This window comes from Symsagittifera roscoffensis, unplaced genomic scaffold (genome assembly GCF_963678635.1).
Source record: "Symsagittifera roscoffensis unplaced genomic scaffold, txSymRosc1.1 SCAFFOLD_212, whole genome shotgun sequence".
NCBI lineage: Eukaryota > Metazoa > Xenacoelomorpha > Acoela > Convolutidae > Symsagittifera > Symsagittifera roscoffensis.
The window spans coordinates 50,860-70,874 of NW_026971721.1; the positions used below are offsets into that span (position 1 = coordinate 50,860).

At 34.0% G+C, this 20,015-nt stretch overlaps 1 protein-coding gene across 1 annotated transcript; it reads left to right on the forward strand.

Annotated features, from left to right (window-relative positions):
* Window positions 1–405: 405 nt before the first annotated feature.
* Window positions 406–18,606, forward strand: LOC134856668 (mitochondrial import receptor subunit TOM70-like). The gene is made up of 11 exons (XM_063872940.1): window positions 406–701; window positions 9,182–9,329; window positions 11,176–11,261; window positions 12,558–12,737; window positions 13,018–13,158; window positions 13,512–13,692; window positions 14,126–14,325; window positions 15,106–15,277; window positions 16,488–16,638; window positions 16,962–17,145; window positions 17,997–18,606. The coding sequence occupies exons 1-11, from the start codon at window positions 462–464 to the stop codon at window positions 18,105–18,107; spliced, it is 1,794 nt and encodes a 597-aa protein (XP_063729010.1). The 5' UTR covers window positions 406–461; the 3' UTR covers window positions 18,108–18,606.
* Window positions 18,607–20,015: the final 1,409 nt, after the last annotated feature.

Here is a 20,015-nt window from a genome sequence, read left to right on the forward strand (position 1 = left end):
AGTAATTAAGTAATTAAAGTGTTTCTTCTTGTTCGAATATTTGATGAAAGGACTCCTGACTGTAACCTCTGTTAGTATGATACTTTTGTTCATAGTTCTTGAAGCGCACCTGTTCAAATTCTCGATCTTAACTTTATATTTTTGTTTTTATTTTTGCCTTAATTAATTTAAAGGAATTAATTCTTTCTTCTTGTTTTTCTTTGACCTTCTGATTACCCATTAGGAAAACATATTATGAACTCTTCAGTAATATAGAAAGTGCCACCCCGATAATGTCAACGACATTACACAAAGTTTTTTGACTGGATGACATCATTGACATCTGCTATAACAATTTTTACCTTGACAATTTCCACTAAAAAGACCTACATATAGTTTGATTTAGGGATTTGCTTATTTTAGTTGCAGTTTGAGTCTAATGTCTCCTTGGGGTGCTTAAAAACATCATTGGCACTGCTGTTATGAGACAGGTCAACGCCTTGCCTATTGCTAGCCAGAGCGCTGATGGGTCATCATGGACTTGGAAACATGTTGCTTTGGGGGCAGCAGGTGTTGTACTTGTCGGCGTTAGTTCATATGGCATCTATTCCTACTTTTTCAAGCCAGATGGAACCGTGTCAAAGGGGAAGAAGGGAAGAGGTGGAAAGTCAAGTACTCCCAAAAACCTCACTGAAGTAAATTCAGATATCTCAACAACTAAAGTAAGTACTTACTCTTTGCTTGAACATGAATTTTTTCGTCAGTATGTGTACGTTTGCAATTAGTTGTCCGCAAGTAGAATGTTTTCAAAAAACGATACGCCTTGTCTGATCAAATTGTTTACATACCAAGAAAATCGTTCGCTTGGAAATCAATACGATATTGTTGATCCTTTTTTAATCAATGAATGTTTTTATAACCAAGCTGTCATATTTGATTCAAATATGTTCTGAGTTATAAACCAACTGCTTACATACAATTGCCTTTAAAACATCTTTACGAATAGCCATTATAGTATCTAATCTAAAAATGACTGAAGTAATTTTATCTGACTAAATACGAAAGATATATATTATGTTATGAGCAATTTTGATTTTTTTTGTTCTATCACTGGCTCTACAGAATTAATTCAACGCCATACGTTGAAGAAATGATGTTAAAAATTCCTGATTATACTGATTCTTTCACTTCTGCACCGTCATTTGAGAACTTAGATTCCAAAACTATCTGCGCTATTGATCAATTATCGTCCAGGTACAAATTGCTATGTCATCTGGTGCAGTCTGTTGAACAAACGGCTGGCGGGTACTTGACATTTCTGTTTAAAGCTCACAGTCCACATTTGGTCGAACTGAAAAACGAAGCTCTGGAAATATCAGCGTTTTGTGCGTTGATTTTACAAGCGAATCGCCAGCTTCTCGATTTGGATGAAAGAATCCCACAGGTTGTAGAGTATTTCGAAGAATTGTTAACAGACACAGACGATTCGTTTTATGTATCAGTTAGAAGACTGCAGGCGATCAGAGGGAAATTATGTCACATTTTGACACTGCTGATGTTTGTGGGATCAAGACCAAAAGTTGGCAGCTTGCAAGGCGTTAGAGATGTTCCTTGATGTTGCATCGTTCATGAAAACTTGAAACTTTTTAGATAACTTAATAGCTTACTTATAATCAACTCATTTGATAGCGATGAGAATTCATGATGTGCGTATCACAAAGACGTCTTTTCGTTTGATTTTTCTGAGAATTTAAATGAAATTGGCAAGTTTTATTTTCTCAAATATTCAAATAAATTGGCTTTTCAAATAGTCATCTTTTGTTTTATACATTTGTGTGTTGCAACCGGGTTCCAGACTTTTTTTTCCAGTAAAGAACTTTGTTAAAAGATTTGAACTCGTGACGTCATCTGCATGCAGTACACATGAATTCAATTTTTGCTCAGCGGTATATAAATCACATTGCGCATCTCTCAATAGTGTTTTTTTTTCAAATATTTGCGGTAACGAAGTTAAATGAAATTTCTGTTATTTTCTTATTTTTCGTCGCTCTCAGTTTTTTTGTCGCATTTGTTTTTGATTTTTGTACAAGTGAACTGCTTTGCTTAATTGAATGTTAGTTTTGAGAGGGTTGAACGCTACCTAGCCTCTCTAATATGAACAACATGTTCGAGAGGTTACTTATCGTTTGTTTTTTACACTGTGTGTTGCAACTGGGTTTTAGACATTTTCCCGTAAAGAACAGGAGGAGAGGTTACTTTGCATTTTTTTTAAAACTCATGTGTTTCAACCGGGTTCTAGATTGCAGTTTCTTTAAATTAATTGGACAGCTTGTTTTGTTTGACATTTCAAAAACAAAAATAAGTCAGCAACGTGTTTGAAGTTTTTTCTTCAACTCTGGGCTATGCTATTGTTGTTAATCATCTTTTAACAAAACTTAGATTCACTTCGCCTTGCCTTTTCGTTTTCAACCCTGAGTGTTTCATTACGCTTGCGATAAGCAATGGTATTGCAACCGGGTACTTAACTTTTCCCCCCGTAAATAACTTTGTTCGCAGAATGGTCAAAATGAGAAATGGTAAATGAGAAAAAGGTTCAGTTCAAAAAACCTAGACTTTGAAACTCTATTTTGCTCAAATGGTTTCATTTTGTTTTTATCGGCTTAGTGGCCTAATTTTGAATAATTTCAAGGGAAACGTATTTTTTCCTAATGCTCATCTGGATCGCACTAAATGCTAAAAGTCTTATTAGATTTGATAATTTTTCATCACAATTTTTTACGCCTTTTTTCTTTTCCTTTTTGTTTCGCTTGATTTGTTAGAACCCAAACTAAATTGGCTTAATGGCGCCATATTGCGTCTTTCGATGAGCAAAAAATATATATTATATTTTTATTAGTTTCCGTTCTTTTACTTTTCCGTTTTTTTCAGCTTAATATGTTTCGACCTATTTAGAGTAATGGACGTTGTGAAGACTCTTGTGTAGGTGTTGGTGATTTTTTTGTTTTTAAGGAAAAATTCTTAAACTGCTCTAATAGCTGCAGATGTGCATTCGTACAAATTAATGCTTTTATGAATACGCTTAAGTGTATATTCACTTGAGTTGAATTGAAGTGAATTTGCTTAAAGTTACGTAAATAGCCCTCTCCAAATACGATCGTGGAAATGGCACAAAAACTGTGAAGAATTCTAAGTTTCGAAAGACGAATTTACTTTTAAGATTTTCAGCGGAATAAAACTTTATCATTTGTTCCAGTTTTCTCAAGTTCGGTTAATATTATCAAAAAAGCGCCAATCGTAAACTGTTCTAAAATTTTTTAAAAAGCTTAAAGGGGATCTATTTGTTCTTTGAAATTCGAAAGTTGCGATTTATTTAGCAATTTCATTTTTTTCTGCGTTCATTACTGCTCTACAACTTTCAGTTGGCTTTGTTTTAATATCGGCTTAGTGACCTTAATTGTTTGACAAGCAAATAGAGTTTTGTGTGCGTTTTGAGGGTGAGTGTTTTTTTCCGACTTAAAAGGTATGTGGCATGTTTTTTCTTGGTTTTTTTACCACTTGATAAATTTTCTTCTGCAGCAATTTTCACATTGGCATGTGGTTGTTTCAAATTTAGCCTTATTCATTTTGACTGATCTAGTTTTTTTCGAGGTATTCGTGTTTTTCCGTCTAAGTGGCTTCCTTGTTTTGTTTTTGAATAGTGCGCAGCACAGCTTCGTGTCTGTGTTTTGAATTTTTAAATAAAAAATGCATAGAAAATTCAACGCTGACTGACTTTTTTTGTTGTAATACCTAACTCGTATAAAATATAAAAGTCTCAAGTCTAAACAGTTTGGAGATTTTTTCGACGTTTGCATATAATTTAATATCTTTTTCTGAAAGATCACCTCGTCATTTTAGAGATATCCCGCTGCTTGTAAATTTTCAAGAAAGTAAATCATACAATTTAGCTTCTTTAAATCTCTATGTAAAGTTGAGATTGCAAACATTTCTGCAATCGGTCGCTAATTTGAAATGTCCAAGTGCTATAGCTACGTCGTTAATTCAATTGACCCTTTCAAAATTGTAGAATAAGGATTTTTACTTTGTTTCTTTAAAATTAATTGAGAGTCGATGGACGTAGTGACGATTCTTAAATATGAATTTTTAAAGAAAAAAAAATCAAAATTTGAAAGGTTTTAGATAACTTAATAGCTTACTTATGACCAACTCATTTGATAACGATGTGAGTTCATGATGTACCTATCACAAAGACGTCTTTCGTTTGATTTTCTGAGAATGTAATTGAAAATGGCAAGAATGATTTCCCAAATATTCAAATAAATTGGCTTTTCAAATAGTCATCTTTTGATTATACATTTGTGTGTTGCAACCGGGTTCTAGGCTTTTTTTTTACTGTAAAGAACTTTGTTAAAAGATTTGAGCTTGTTACGTCTTATGCATGCAGTACACATGCGTTCTATTTTTGCTCAGCTGTTTTTGAATCACATTGTGCATCGGTCATACGTGTTTTTCCTATATTTTTGCGGTAAAAAAATTACATGAAATTTGTGTTTTTTTTGATTTTCGACTTCGTCGCTGTTTTTTTTGTCGCATTTGTTTTTGATTTTTTTTACAAGTGAACTGCTTTGCTTAATTGAATGTGAGTTTTGAGATGATTGAACGCTACCTAGCCTCTCTAATGTGAACGAGACGTTACTTAGCGTTTGTTTTTTACACTGTGTTGCAACTGTGATTTAGACCTTTTCCCGCTAAGAACATGAAGTGAGGTTACTTGGCTTTTTTAAACTCGTGTGTTGCAACCAGGTTCTAGATTGCAGTTTCTTTAAATTAATTGCAGAGCGGGTTTTGTTTGACTTTTCAAAATCAAAAATAAGCCAGTAACGGGTTTTGGAAGTTTTTTCTCCAACTCGGGGGGTTGCTATTGTTCATCTTTTTAGCAAAAGTTAGATTCACTTCGCCTTGCCTCTTCATTTTCAACCCTAAGTGTTGCATTACCCTTGCGATAAGGAATTGTGTTGGAGATTGTACGTAACTTTTTCCCCGTAAATAGCTTAGCTCGCAGAATTGTCAAAATGAGAAATGGTAAATTTAGGTTGTTCAAAAAAGCTTTTTTTTTTGGTTTTTTTTTGGCTTTGAAATTCTTTTTTCCTCAAATCGTTTCATCTTGTGTTTTTTTGGCTTAGTAACCTAATTTTGAATAGTTTCAAGCGAAACATATTTTTTTCTAGTGCTCATCTGGATCGCACTAAATTCTAAAAATCTTATTAGAATTTATAATTTTTCATCACAATTTTTTTTAACTTTTTTTTTCATTTCCTTTTTGTTTCGCTTGATTTGTTTGGGCTTAAAGTAAATCGGCTAACTGGTCCCATATTGCGTCTTTCGATGAGCGAAAAAAGTCATAATATTTTTAATAGTCATTATATTTTTTGATTTTTTTGTCTTTTTACTTTTCCTTTTTTTCAGTTTAATAGGTTTGGACCTATTAAGAGTAATGAACGTAGTGAAGACTCTTGTATAGGTCTTGGTAGTTTTTTGTTTTTAAGGAAAAAGTCTTAAAATGCTCTAATAACTACAGATGTGTATTCATACATATTAATGCTTTTATGAATGCACTTACGTGTATATTCACTTCTTGAGTTCAATTGAAGTGCATCTGCTTAAAGTTACGTAAGTAGCGCTCTCCAAATACGCTTGTGGAAATGGCGCAAAAATTTATGAACAGTTCTAAGTTTCGAAAGTGGAATTTTTTTTTTAGATTTTCAGTTGATTGAAAACTTTATCTTTTGTTCCATTTTTGTTCTTTAGTTTGGTTAATGTTATCAAAAAAGCGCAAATCATAAATTATTCGAAAAATTTAAAGAGCTTAAAAGGCATCTGTTTTGTTCTTTGAAATTCGAAAGTGGCGACTTTTTTAACAGTCATTGTTCTTTTTTCTTCCGTTCATTACCGTTTTCCAACTGTCAGTTGGCTTTGTTTTTATATTGGCTTAGTGACCTTAAATTATTTGACAAGCAAATAGATTTTTGTGTGCTTTTTGAGGGTAAGTGTTTTTTTTTCGGCTTAAGAGGTATCTGGCAAGGTATTTTCGGTTTTTTCTACCACTTGGTAAATTTTCTTTCGCAGCTATTTTCACATTGGCTTGTGGTTTTTTCAAATTTAGCGTTATTCATTTTGACTGTTCATGTTTTGTTTGACATTTTCGTGTTTTGCCGACTTAGTGGCTTTCTTTTTTTTGTTTTTGAATAGTGCGCAGCTCAGCTTCGTGTCTGTGTTTTGATTTTTTAAATAAAAAATGTAAAGAAATTTCAATGCTGACTGACATTTTTTGTTGAAATACCTAACTCGTATAAAATTTAAATGTCTCAAGTCTAAACAGTTTGGAGATTTTTCGAATTTTGTTTATGATTTAATTTTTTTTCTGTAAGATGACCCCGTAATTATAGGGATATCCCGCTTCAAAGTAAGTCTTATAATTTAGCTTTTTTAAATATATATTTAAAGTTAAAAATATTTTCACTAGTTTGAAAAGTCTAAGAGCTGTAGCTACGCCGTTAGTTCAAATGACCCTTATTCAAATATTGTAGGATAAGGATTTTTACTTTGTTTCTTTAAAGTTGATTAAAAGTCCATGAACGTAGTGATGAATCTTGAATAGGCCCGGATGAATTTTTTAAAGAAAAAAAATCAAAGTTTGAAACTTTTTAGATAATTTAGTAGCTTACTTATGATCAACTCAATTGATAACGATGTGAGTTCATGATGTGCGTATCACAAAGACGTCTTTCGTTTGATTTTCTATTTAAGTTTACCTGAGTCTGATGACAAGTTTTTTGGCTTCGAGAGCTTCTTTTTCTGTTAATTGATGACTGAGCTGCATGTTTAGCTTCTGGTTGATCTTTTTACTCTCATTCATTGTCGACTTTACGCTCTGCAACTGGTTTGAAACTTCGTTTTTCTAAAACAAGTACGTTTAATTTATCTCTAGACATACTTATATCTTTATAAGTACATATACTTATATTCATACTTTATAAGTATCTATAATAAATGTTATTTTTAATAGCAAAATAGCTTATTTGGAAGTTTACAGTGGAGTTCCTCATAAGGTGACAACTAATTATGTTAGTTGTTATTTTTGTGTTCTGTATAATAAACTTTGATTGCCCAAGTTTAAGTTTACCCAAATAAAGGATCTTTAGTTTCTAAAGTAGATTTTAATTTTTCGGTTTCCTTGTTGATTAAAAAATTGCCCATTGACCTAGTTTCGCAATTATGAATCATAAATTATTTTTCAAATTCAAATTTTAAGGCCATCCGTTTTTTAGTGCAATTCGAAAGGAACGCGTTGTGTACTTCAAAAATAATTCAGTTTTTTCTTGCGCCTTTCTTGCGTTCATTCAGGAAAAGTCTTAATATGTGCATAAAAGTCTCTAATAACTAAAGATGTGCACACCTACATATTGATGCATTTATGAATGCACTTAGGTATATATGCACTTTTTGAGTGTAATTGAATTTCATCTGCTGAAAGTGACATAAATAGTATGCTCCAAATACGAACGTGAGAATGGCGCGAAAAAAAAACGTGAACGATTTCTAGTTTCGAAAGTGTAATTTAATTTTCAGATTTTCATCGGAATAAAAACTTTATCTGTTGATCCAGTTTTTTCAATTGGGTTGATGTTATCAAAAAAGAGCCAAGCATAAATCGTTCTAGAAATTCAAAGAGCTTACAGGGCATCTATTTTTTTCTTTGAAATTCGAAAGTCGAGTCAGTGTTTTTTTATGGCTTTTTTTGCGTTCATTACTCTGCTTCAATCTTCGGCTATGTTTTAGTTGAGTTAATTGTAATTCAACTGTAGTGTGATTGTAATTTCTTTTTCCATGTATTTTGGAGCTTGCTAAGTTCAATGCATTTCCATTGTTAAAAGGAAGGCAATCTCCACTATCGAATGTATTTTGGAGATTGCTAACTGCCCCTTTTGAGGTCTTTTTTCTTAATGCGCCCATAATAGTCTGAAAGTGCATCGGATCAATTGAGCAATCTCCCCCCGTATTGACCAATTGAGCTATCTCCCCCCCCCCCAAGCAAAAACTAAGACACCACAAAATGCGCCAACAAACGCAATTAGATGGTTGATGTGTTTATGGCACGCAATCAATTGATCGACGGAAGTTAATTTTATATGAGTATCGAGAAAAATTTCGAAAAAGAAAAAATCGAAAAATTGAAAAAAAAAAATTAATTTGCGAAATTTTGTTTGGGCGACTCTTGCCTCTCATTGAGGAAAATGAGTATCAGGCTTGGTGCTCTGAACTTGTATCTGAATACCAAAAAAGCTCTCTTCAGCGCCTTACTATTGTACGCAATAGCTTTTTTTCATTTAGGACAGAAAAAAGTCGCTTTATGTGCCTCAGTTTTTTTGATTTTGTTTTCACTCTGAATGTAATTTTTGAGCTTTGATATTGTAAAAGTTGGCGTTCCATATTCGTTGGAGAATCTCGTTCATATTATCATATCATTTAAACTATTTTCAAGTGGTTATAAACATGTCTGAAGTACCTATTGAGCTATCCCCCCCCACGCGAGAAGGGGGGGGATTGCTCAATTGATCCAGTGCATCCTTTATACGTTGAGGGATGTGTTCAATGTTTTTGCAAAGATTTTACCTTCAACTGAATAGATTTGAACATTTCTGGTTTTCGTATTTACGAGTAATGAACGTAGTGAGGGCCCTTATACAGGTCTTGGTGATTTTTTTTGGGAAAGTCTTAAAATTTGTTCACTCTCAATTTTGACTTTTCGAGGTTTGACCGTGTGATCTCTTTTCAAGTTCAATGCATTTCCATTGTTAAAAGGAAGGCAACCTCCACTATCGAACAGCAAAAATTTAAAGTCACGAAAAACGTGATCGACTTCTACTTTCGAAAATGGAAATTTTTTGTCAGATTTCCCAGCGAAATGTGTTTAACCTATTGATCCAGTTTTTCTCAAATTGGGGGTAATTTTAGCGAAAAAGTGTTCATCATAAATTGTTCTACAAATTCAAAGAGCTTTAAGGCCACCTATTTTTTTATTCGAAATTCAAAACTTTTTTCCAACTGTCGGTTGGCTATGTTTTGATATTTGCAAATTTGGGCGGACATCTTTTTAGCAATAGGGCGAAATAGTGAAATAGATCTTTTTTTTCCTGTTTAGACAGCGTTAGAGAGTGCAGTTGAGGCTAAAATGAGGGGCAACAAGTACTTCAAGGGCAAGATGTACTCCAAGGCAGTCGAGTGCTACCAGGAGGCACTAGCCCTATCGGGTGCAGAGAGCAGTCTCAAAGGAGGAGACACCACGCAAGGTAAAACAGTGCGCTATACGATGTTTTTTTTACTTTTTCGGTTTCGGGCTTATTGGACCTCCGTTTCGGCTCATTGTTTTTATTATTTTTTTTTTTTCAATTTTCTTATTACTTCAAAGAAGCTTTTATCCGCAGCAAGAGAAGTTAGTTTTTTTTCCGACGGCATTATTCCAATGCAAAGAATTTCAAAAAGAAACGAAAAACGATGAAAACATTTTCGATTTTTGTTCTGAAAAAGTTTTTTTTACCCTTGCGATGAGCAAGGTTGTTGCAATCGGTTACTAGACTTTGTAAATAATAACTTGGTAAATAATGAATTTCCCGTAAATAACTTTGTTCATAGAATGGTCAAAATTAGAAATGGCAAGTTAAGGTTCATTCAGTCATAATAAATTCATTGTTTTTTGCGTCGCCGGCACACTTGGTCTGGTGGTAACGAAAAAGTCTGGGACGGCAAAGGTGTTGGTTTTGAATTTGGCAAGACCTGCTTTTTTTTCAAACGAAGTTTATCGCATCAAAAAATGTCGGCTTATTATTTGTATGCTTGCTTTGTCGGCTTAGTTGGGACGTCGTTGAATTGTTTTTTTTTTTGATGTACGGAAGTTACCTTATAGTTGTTATTAAAGTTTTGATTGTTTTTGCGATTAGTAATTTTTACTAATTTTGACGTGATAGATTTCGGCCTATATAAAATCGGCCTAATGGCCTCATATTGCGTCTTTCGACGAGCAAAGAAAGTTATGTGTGTTATGAGGGTGAGGTGGATTTATCAACTTTTTATTAGTCATATGTTTTTTTATTTTTCAGATTTCGCAGCGGAATAAAAGTTTTATCTATTTATCCAGATTTCTCAAATTGGTTCAATTTTATCAAAAAAAGTGTCAATCATAAATAGTTCTAGCAATTCAATGAGCTAGGGCCATCTTTTTTTTCTTCGAAATTCGCAAGTTTTTTTAAATTTTGATTTTTTTCCAAAAAAAAAACAAGTCAGTATTTTTTGTTTCCTGACCTTCAATGAATCTTCTTGAACTGTCTGTCGTTTATGATTACAATTGTCAATTTTGAACAATTTTCAATCGAAGATGATTGGTTGGTGTTTGTTTTGTTCAAGATTTGTATACATGGTAAATTTTTTATTCGAACTGCTTGGAGCATTCGAAAAAATTCAATCATTACACTTGCGATCAGCTTAGTGTATTATTACGAACCTTCTATTTTTTCTAACCTAACTCGCAAATGAAAGTTCTCCAGTTATAAAGCCGAATTTGGAAATTTCACTGTAGCATTGGAAATTGCATAGCATCTGTTCTCCAGTTTTTACCAATTCGAGGCTTATTTCTTATTTTTATTATTGCATTTTATAGTGCTGCTTTTTATCGTTTTCTGGTGAGTGTTTGCAAAGCAAAGCTTCGCCTCTCTGTTTTAACTTTTTTTCGGCTTTATATGTTACGGCCTATATTATATCGTCTTATTGACCTCATATTGTTTCTTTCGGCGAGCAAATAAAACTTTGTATGTGTTCTGGGGGTGAGTCATAGTCATGTTAGGAACATTAATAATTAAGATGCAGTTTTATTTTTTAAGAGACCGTGCAAGAAAATTTTTGTTGTCCACAAATCCTAATTATAATTTTTGGCAATATATGATCAATCGATTTGGACGAAAAGGATAGTGCCAACATTTTTGCATTAACTATAATTATCCAATCTAACTACTTCAAGTTTTATGTACTTCAATAAGCCATGATTACAAGTTTTATGTACTTCAATAAGCCATGATTAACCAGAATAGACTCTGATTAACTTTCGCCTGTCTTTAAAAGTCCAAATTTTTATTTGCTCCATAGGTGGTGACCTGGGAGGAGGAGAGAAATTGGCAAGTGCTGAAAGGGCGACTTTTTACCATAATCTGGCAGCCGCATATGAGAAAATGGTTAGTGGTTTTTACACAGTTTGAAACGCAATTGGTTATGTTTGTTCTACTTGGTTTACCTGATGTAGAAATTGCTGTTTTCTATTACACAATCTAGCTAGCGGGTGTATTGTAATAGTATGTAGTCGTAAGTAGAAGTTGTCATTTGGTGGAACTTTAGGTTTCACGATCTGTTGGATTGTAAATTTAATCTCGCGTGTTCTCTTCTCTGCTTTATTGGTGGCTAGATTTTGCCGATCGTCAAGACATGATATTCCCAATCTACTGGTCGGAGGTTCAATGCCCCCATTTAGCACTAATTTTATTTATATTTGTTGGCATTTTTGCTGCATAGCATTGGCAATTTTTTAGCATCTGAAGCTGCCTGCTATGTTTCTAGTCTTTGCTTAATTTCAAGGGATCGTGTTGAAAGTTAGTTTCATTTTAGTTTTTTTAGTTATATTTTTTCCACGCAAAATTAGGTACCACAAATAATTATCGGATTGAGTTGCTTGATATATCATACTTTCAGTCGTGATTCGAACGACATAAAATTTCGAAATAATTGTCCCAGTATCCAGAAAAACAGGTTTAAAATTTAAACAGGTTAGATTTTTAGTCTCAATTCGTTCGAATAAAGCGATTGATCAGGCTTATTATTTTTTTTAAATTTAAGCCGCTTAAAACATTTGATTTCGGCTCATTTTAGTTTTACTCGAGTAAATTTGTTTTTGGAGCATGTTGGGAATTAAAAAAATTCGAAAAAAAATTGATATTTTTAATGGTTTTTTGTTTTCCTTTTAGTTTTTCTTCTAAAACTGTTGTCCATTTTGCCTATTTAACTATACCACGGAAAAAACGACTTTAGTTTTAAAAAAGGACACTATTTTTTGTGTGTTTTTCAAGACTATGTTCGTAACATTCTTTGCTTCTTGCACTGTAACCGGTTATCATTCTTTAACATTTTTTTCATGGAAAATATAAAATGGTACCGCTTCCCATAAACTTAAAAGCAAGTAAGGCGAAACATATTGATTGATTTTCATTTTTAAAAGTATTTTAATTTTTTAATTTCAAAAGTAATTTTAATGTAGTTGACCTTTTTCCAACTCACTGTTGGCTATGTTTTAGCAGATTTCTAAGCGAAATGAATCGGCTGTAGATCCATTTTTTCGAGTTGGGTTTTGAAATAAAAAAAGTGTGTCACAAAAAGATTCTTGAAATTAAAAGGTCGTATATTTTTTTGAGAATGCTTCAAGAAATTAAGCATTGTTTTACTGTGTTCGTAAGTTCGTTAGCGTTTGAGTTGCGTTGCAGGAGAAGCCGGAAGACGTTGTTCGTGAATGCTCCAACTGCCTCAAAATCAGTCCCAAATACATCAAAGCCTTGTCGAAGAGAGCAAAAGCCTACAAGTCGTTAGGCGAACTAGAATATGCAATCCAAGATATAACAGCGGCTGCTTTATTAGAAGATTTAGCAAACGCGGAAAACATGCAGGTGGATATATTTTAGAATGGGTGGCTGTTTTGGAAACTGTCTATCGTGACTGTAGTAGGTATAGATCAAAATGTGAATTTATTAGGTATAGATTTTTTAAATGAAAATGAGTGTTTATTGTTTTAGTTAAAAATTCTTCTAAAAAGTTAATCAATAGTTCAAATTCGCGTCGCTTGTTGTCATTACTTGTACGTTATTTTTGAAGCTTACTAGAAAAGTTTTCAAAAGATTCAATTCTTTTTTAATTGGCCACCTATTCTAAGATATCGCTAACATGCAGCTATCAGAAGTTATTACGAAAGAATTGTCAGAGAAGAAAGCGAAAGAGAAGTATGCATCAAAAACATCGAGACCGAGTCCTTCTAAACATTTTGTGAAGGGATATTTCGACAGCTTCACTTTTAGTATTTTCGATTGCGAAGTAAGTGCAAAAAGCAGTGATGTCTTTTCCTTAATACAGTTTTTAAAATCAGCTACAAGTTTTGAGGCGTTCAAAAAGAATAATGTAGTCATCTTTAATATTTTTAAATCATGTTTGTTAACTAATAAAAAAAGTTAGTGGCTTTTTCGAATTTGAAAAATGCAAAATTAAAAATAATTTATAAATTGGTAAATGTGATTAAATAAAGGTTTGGCAACATCATGAAATTATCACATTTCTTTGAAACGTTCAGGCAGCTTAAAATAATTAAGATGACATTTTTTAACTTTTAATGATATTTTGAAATAATAAGTTCTTGAATAAAATCTGACATCATTGCCGATCACGAACAGACACCTTCAGAAGACGCTGACACTTCAAAGGGTTTCCTGAAAGCGAAGAAGTTGTTCGAAGAGGGAGATGACTTCGAAGGTGTGGAGAGTGCGTGTAGTTATGAAATTGACAGGGTGGGTGAGGATTCGCCCTTTTATATTAATGCGTTGCTAGTCCGAGGAACATTCCGATTATTGTCAGGTAAGCTGTCATTGTTTTGATTTGAAAATTTTTGTCAAATTGAAGAAAAAAAAATTTAATATCTCTTGCCTTTCCTTCTTTAAAAAAAATGTTCATCAACTGCTATTGCTTATAAACTGCAACTGTTCATTACTAAAAGCTCGCGAAAACCATGGTTTTGATTTCGAAACGCGATCTTAGAACGAGACTTCAAGCTTTTGATTGCATTGCTGCCAATTATGTTTGAGATTCAAGACCTATTTTTTAGTGACCCATCGGCTCTTTTCCCGTTATTTGTTGTACCATTTAAAAGGATAAATTACATGTCCGTAACTGAAAAATTCGAATTATGACATGTTTTTTTTTGAAAATAAAGTCAAGTCGCAAATGAATTTTAAGCGCGGGATTCAAGTTTAATGCAACCCGATAAATTTTTCAGTTTTGATTATTACAGGTGCTGCCAAACTGGCCTTAGAAGACCTCGAGAAGGTAGTGAACAGTCCGAAGTCTTCTGCACACCAGAAGTCGAATGCTCTGATCAAGAGAGGCAGTCTACACATGCAGAACCAGGAGAACTTCAGAGCCATGGCCGACTTCGAACAGAGTGTGGAAGTGGCGGACGAAAGTGTAGATGCCCATCATCACAGGGGACAGGTGATATTTGTTTGGAAATTAATTAAAATAGTAGGCTCGTTTATAAAAAAAGTTTTTCGTGCTGGGGGGCATCGAGCAACAGACCTCAAAATTTTCCTGCAGTTACGTCTATGATGATAGGTATACGGAGCGTAGTGTAGTACTTTGAACCAATTTTTTTCCAACTTAAGTCGCACATAAAAGTCCTCATTTGGTGGTACTTATGTTGAATCTTTTTAACTATCCCCCCCCCCCCCCCCTATGCATGTTTTATTTTTGACAACCATTTCTGTATAAAATATGCATTTCAAAAACGTCAACAATTTGTTGGGTTTTCATTTTCGCGCGTTCGTATTTGTATTACTCACTATTTATATAATACCTACGTAAAAATTTTAAAATATGAATATTTTCTGAAAGTTGTTTTAAGCTATTGGAAATGTGGCCGCCAAAGTTGAATTTCTGAAAATCGAAATAGGGGGGGGGGGGGGGGAATAGTTAACAAGATCCCTTATGTTTTATTCCCAAACATTGGCAATATAATAGCAACTGTTAGTGCTTTTTTGGTAGCTAGTATTAATCGTTTTTACGTAAGACTCTTAATTTCAAGGCGAGAGGTTCGATTCCGGCTAATACCTTTTCTTCCTTTTCTTGTTTATGGCTTTTTAAAGCTAATTTCTGCCATTTTCTCGCTTCGCATTTGTGTTGAATGTCACCAAAGTTAGCAGAAATAAAAAGTGACTGTGTACCCTATTCAATGCCGGTCATAGAAATCGATCGAATCTTTATTTTTGCTGCCAGCTGTTCCTGTTAATGGAGGACAATGAGCGATGCATTGATGAGTTTAACAAGTGCATCAAACTAGACCCCTCCTTTTACCAACCAGCCATCCAGCTGTGCTATGCAAACTACAAAGTGGCAGCCACCCAGAGGGATCTCATCAAAGCCAACAGGGCTTTGGAGGAGTTCAAAGGTTCCGAACCTTTTCATTTCTACTTTCAGCTAACTTGTGTTATAACGAGGTGTACGGTACAAGGTGTACGGTGGAGGTACACGAGGTGTACGGCAGTGGATCGAATTCGTTTCTTGCTAGATGTATTCGTTTTTAAATAATTGCGAGAGCAAGAGTCTTGTCATCAGGAACTAGACTGTTTTACCGTAAACAACTTGTCTTACAATTTTGTAATTGAAAGTGATGTGGCTCATTGTCGATTCTTTGCAATTTGCAGACCCCTTCTCACTTGGCCTGGATGTAATGCGATTGCCTTTGTACCCTATGGTTTGGGTTTCGAGTCCCGGTTGGACCTTGTTTTTTTATAGTGTCTGAAATTGAAGTTTTTCCTGGACAACTGCAATAGTCGGACTGTAGTTTGGCAGCTTATGTTTTGTCGGCTTCGTTGCCATGCAAAAATATTTTTTTTGCGCTGCTAGCAGTTCATTACAGTCTCAGGTTTTGTTGATTAACTAATGTAGCTTTTTAAAATTTACTATCCCTGACTGGTATATTTTCCGTTTTTTTTTTTCGCTTAAAATTTTACTCGGCTTAAATGATTTCAGCGCATGTTTTATTGGTTTTGTGAAACTTTTTTGCATCGGTTTACGGGCAAAAAATGAGCATTTTGTTTTGAACAAATCGGGTGTTGGTAGTATAAAAATTAAAATTTCAAACTTTTTAATCGCTCAAAATTATTTGTATGACAACAGTTTCCTTTGGCATTTTTTTTGTTTTTGAAGAAATTGGCGTCTAACCATGTGTATTCAGCTCAGTGAACGCTCGGAAAAAAATTGTGAAATCTTAGTGGTTGGGTTTCTCGTCTGTTTTTCTGAGATTCAGTTTTTCGTTTTCCAAAGTTTTTATTTTCAAGTTAATTGATGTCTAACCGCGTGTAGTTGGCTTATTAAACGCTCGGAAAATACTAAAAGCTCGTTCAATGCTAGTGGTTGTATTTCTCGTCTGTTTTTCTGAAATTGAACTTTCGTATTTCCAATTTTTGTTTTTGATTTAGTTTTTTTTTCGATTTAGTTATTTCCATATTTCTGTTTATTTCACAGCTTGTCATGCTACGCTGCCATTGTATCGCAGGTGATTTTGACTCACAGTTGTCTGATAGCATCAGTTCCACTTAACTGCGAAGCTAACGTGCTAAGCCCAATAAATATGATGTAAACTTTGAATTCTTTAGATATTTTGAAGAAGTTTCCCAAATCGTCAGATGGTCACGCAATGTATGCTCAGGCCTTAGCAGATGCAGGTCAGCCTACAGAGTCACTAGCCATGTTCGACAAGGCCATTGCATTGTGTACAGAGAATGCCGCCAACTATGTCCATAAGGGGTAAATATAGAATATCTTTTTTTTTACTTTTTCAAGTTCAATTATTTCAAGAGTAATTAAAAGCACGATTTAAAGTAAATATGAAAATGTACGACTTGTAAAATATATTATTTCCTTGAAAATTGAATTTCGGATTGAGTTTTTGAAATGAGATTTTTTGGACAATCAGATTTTAGCGTTTTGCATGTTGGCTTACTGAATAGTTCGGCCACTTAAGCTCAAGGAAGGATCTTTACTTTGGTTGTTTGACTAAACACCGAACTCTGATCGAGTTATGTTCGAAGTACAAGTACTTTTTTCATTTGATCTTAATTTGTGTTCAGCATGTTACTGCTGCAACTGAAAGGCGACTACAACGCAGCCATCGATCTCATCAAGCAGTCGATAGAGAAAGACCCCAGAAGTGACTTCGCCTATGAGATGATGGGCAACATTGAGATCAAGAGAGGAGATTACTCTGCTGCTGCCAAGGCCTTTGAAAAGTCCATTGACAACGCTAGATTTGAGGTACGAGTTGAAACTATAAATCAGTCTGGCAAGGGTCTTAGTTTCAGGTATTTAGCTGGTAGCTGCGGCGTTCGTTATTGGCCCTTCATAGTCAGGTGTTTGGCTAGTTTTTTTTTAAATGGTTATGTTGTCTCACTATCAATCAGCGAGCACGTATGAATATAATGTGAAAAAATCCGAACACTTCGTTTCACTGATTGATGATTTTTTGATGTAAAATAACAAAACATTTGACAAACTTACTAGCAGATCAAATATATTTAAAAAATCAAATCATCTGCTGTTTTTTGACTCTATCAAGAGTCGATGAACGTAGTTCAGACTCTTATATAGGTCGGGATGATTTTTTTCCGTTTTTTTTTTCATGCTCAAATTTGCTTTTTCGCCGATTGACTTGTGACTTCTTAAATTCAGTGTATTTCCTTGTTCAAAGTAAGACATACTCCCCTATCGAACAGCAAAATGTAATGGCTCCGAAAAACATGATCGGCTTCTGTTTTTGAAAATGGAAATTAGTTTTCATATTTCCCACTGAAATAAAAATTTTACCTATTGATCCAGTTTCCTCAAATCGGGTTAGTTTTATCAAAAAAGTGTCATTTATAAATTGTTCCAGAAATTCAAGAGGTTTAAGGCTATATATTTTTTCCCTGAAATTCGAAAATGGAGATTTTTTCAAAATAATTTCACCTGTCTGTTGGCTATGTTCGAGTTTTTGAACAAATTTTCCATAATTTTTTGAACAAAGCCCCCCCCCCCCCGCTCGAGAAAATCCTAGATCCGCCCCTGTAAAAAATGGTTCTTTTCAGGCGAAACTCTAAAGGGTAATGCTGACTTCGATTATGTTTTAGGTTGAGATGGAGCGAATGTATTTTCTCTACCTGTCAGCTAGTTCCTGGAAGTATGTCAAGGATAATTACGGAATAGACGTCTCCACGATCATCGGAAAAGCCATGCAATAAAATGAAAAGCAGTAGACAAGTCATTATAGTCCAATCAGAAATTAAAGAACTCTAGTTGAATATAAACTGTAAAAACAGGCACAGTTAATATTTCAGAGCAATAGGAACAGGTTATTATTGGATTTCACTAAAACAGAAAAAAAGAAAATAAAATCAAAAGCAGAAAGAGCTGCGAAACACTTTTTTAAACACTTGCTTAACTGTATTGAAAGGAAAAGTTTTTTTTTTGTTAAAAGAACTGGCTCTTGAGGTAAATCCTGTTCAATTTCGCCTGACTCACTTTTCCACATTTTTTTCATGGTATTTACTAAAACTTCCGGAATCTGATCCCAAGTTTTTGATAAGTTTTTCTTAAATACCATGCTCGAAAATAGATTCCAATGTTTGCTGTAAATTATAAATGAAACATTATGATTGATTGTACGAAACTGAGTTTTGACACTGTTTTTGTTTGCATTTGAATACATCAGATATGTTAATATGTCGCCTAATTATGTAATCTGAATTGTTCATTTTGTTCTTATCATCTTTGAAATTGGATTTTTCAACCAACATGTTTTTATAGCAAAACATTTAAAACTTACTGTTTTTTTTTAGATTTATCGAAACCCGGGGCAACAAATAACTTTATCTCAAATAAAATGTCTATTAAAAATTCAAACTTTTCTAACAGTTGCTTAAGAGTCGAAAGTAGTTCAGAATCTAATTGGACGTGATATTTTTTTTTAAAGTCTAATATATCTTTTTGCGGTTCAGACCTTGTGACATCAAGGTGTTTCCTTTCTTCAAAGGAAGGTAAACTTTACCATCAAAATCTTGTACAGGTCACGAAAAACGCGATCGACTTCTATTTTCAAAAATGGAATTTGATTATCAGATTTCCCAGCGAAATAAAAACTCTGGCTATTAATCCAAACTGGCCTAATTTTATTTAAAAATTGTCAATTTTTCGTTGTTCTAGAAAGTCTATGAGATTTAAGGGCATCTATTTTTTTCAAAGAAAAAATTGAAAGTTGAATTTTTCAAAGAAAGAAGTTAAGTCAGTTTTGTGTTTATTTGTGATTATTGACTGATTTTCAACTGTTGTGAGTTAGGACCGATGTGGTTAACTCATAGAGTAATTTCGGATAGGGTACACCGTCTGCTCGTCACGCTATCTTATTTTGGGCCGGATAGATTCGTGCAACTTCTTAGTCTAATACCGATCCTAATCTTACTCTTATACTTTCTAGTCTCAGGGTGTTTAACTAGTCTCTGCTAGGCTCAATAGATCTAGGGTATACTGGTTTGTTGCGGCTGCTGAAGTTCTCTTGGAGAGGCAACTAATTTCTAAGTTAAATTCAAATCTCTCTGGTGCTGAAATTACAAGTGATTTCAGCACTTACAAATAAGTGGGTTGTTAGTTAGATGGATCATGATTGGTTAATATTAAATACTTTACAGTGGTAAAATATCTAATTTATCCAATCATAAAAAATAGTTTAGATCAGGTTCCACCCATCCGGGTTTTACAGAGTTTTTTAGAATTATCTTTCTGCAATTCAAAGGATGGATGATGGACGTTGGTATTTGGCGAACATCGTACTCTTGTCCGGTTTCTCTTGTTAGAGAAGTTCCAGGACGCTGGAGTTAGGGACATCAATCGTTGTGTCTTCTTGTGCCAACGATGGTGTTTCCCAATGAAATCAATCTGATTTCAGAATGGTTTGCTATGACGGGTTTTTTCTGTTTTATGTAGAGAACTTCTTTTGTGTTCGACCTCGTCTGGGAATGGCGTGGAGATTGTGCGTGGAGGGGATGCCTTGTAACTCGGATCTGTACGTATACTTGAACATCGAGGTGGTCATTGGTCTAGTTCAATGAAGTCCTTTTCTGCGAAGTCAAGTCGTACTCTAAATCCTTTGAGTT

Bases quoted from the DNA above. Each gene is read 5' to 3' on its own strand.
- LOC134856668 (XM_063872940.1), top strand. From the start codon at position 462: ATGAGACAGGTCAACGCCTTGCCTATTGCTAGCCAGAGCGCTGATGGG. The intron at 11,262-12,557 runs GTTAGTGGTTTT...GTTGCGTTGCAG, and splicing joins CAGCCGCATATGAGAAAATG to GAGAAGCCGGAAGACGTTGT. The intron at 16,639-16,961 runs GTAAATATAGAA...ATTTGTGTTCAG, and splicing joins GCCAACTATGTCCATAAGGG to CATGTTACTGCTGCAACTGA.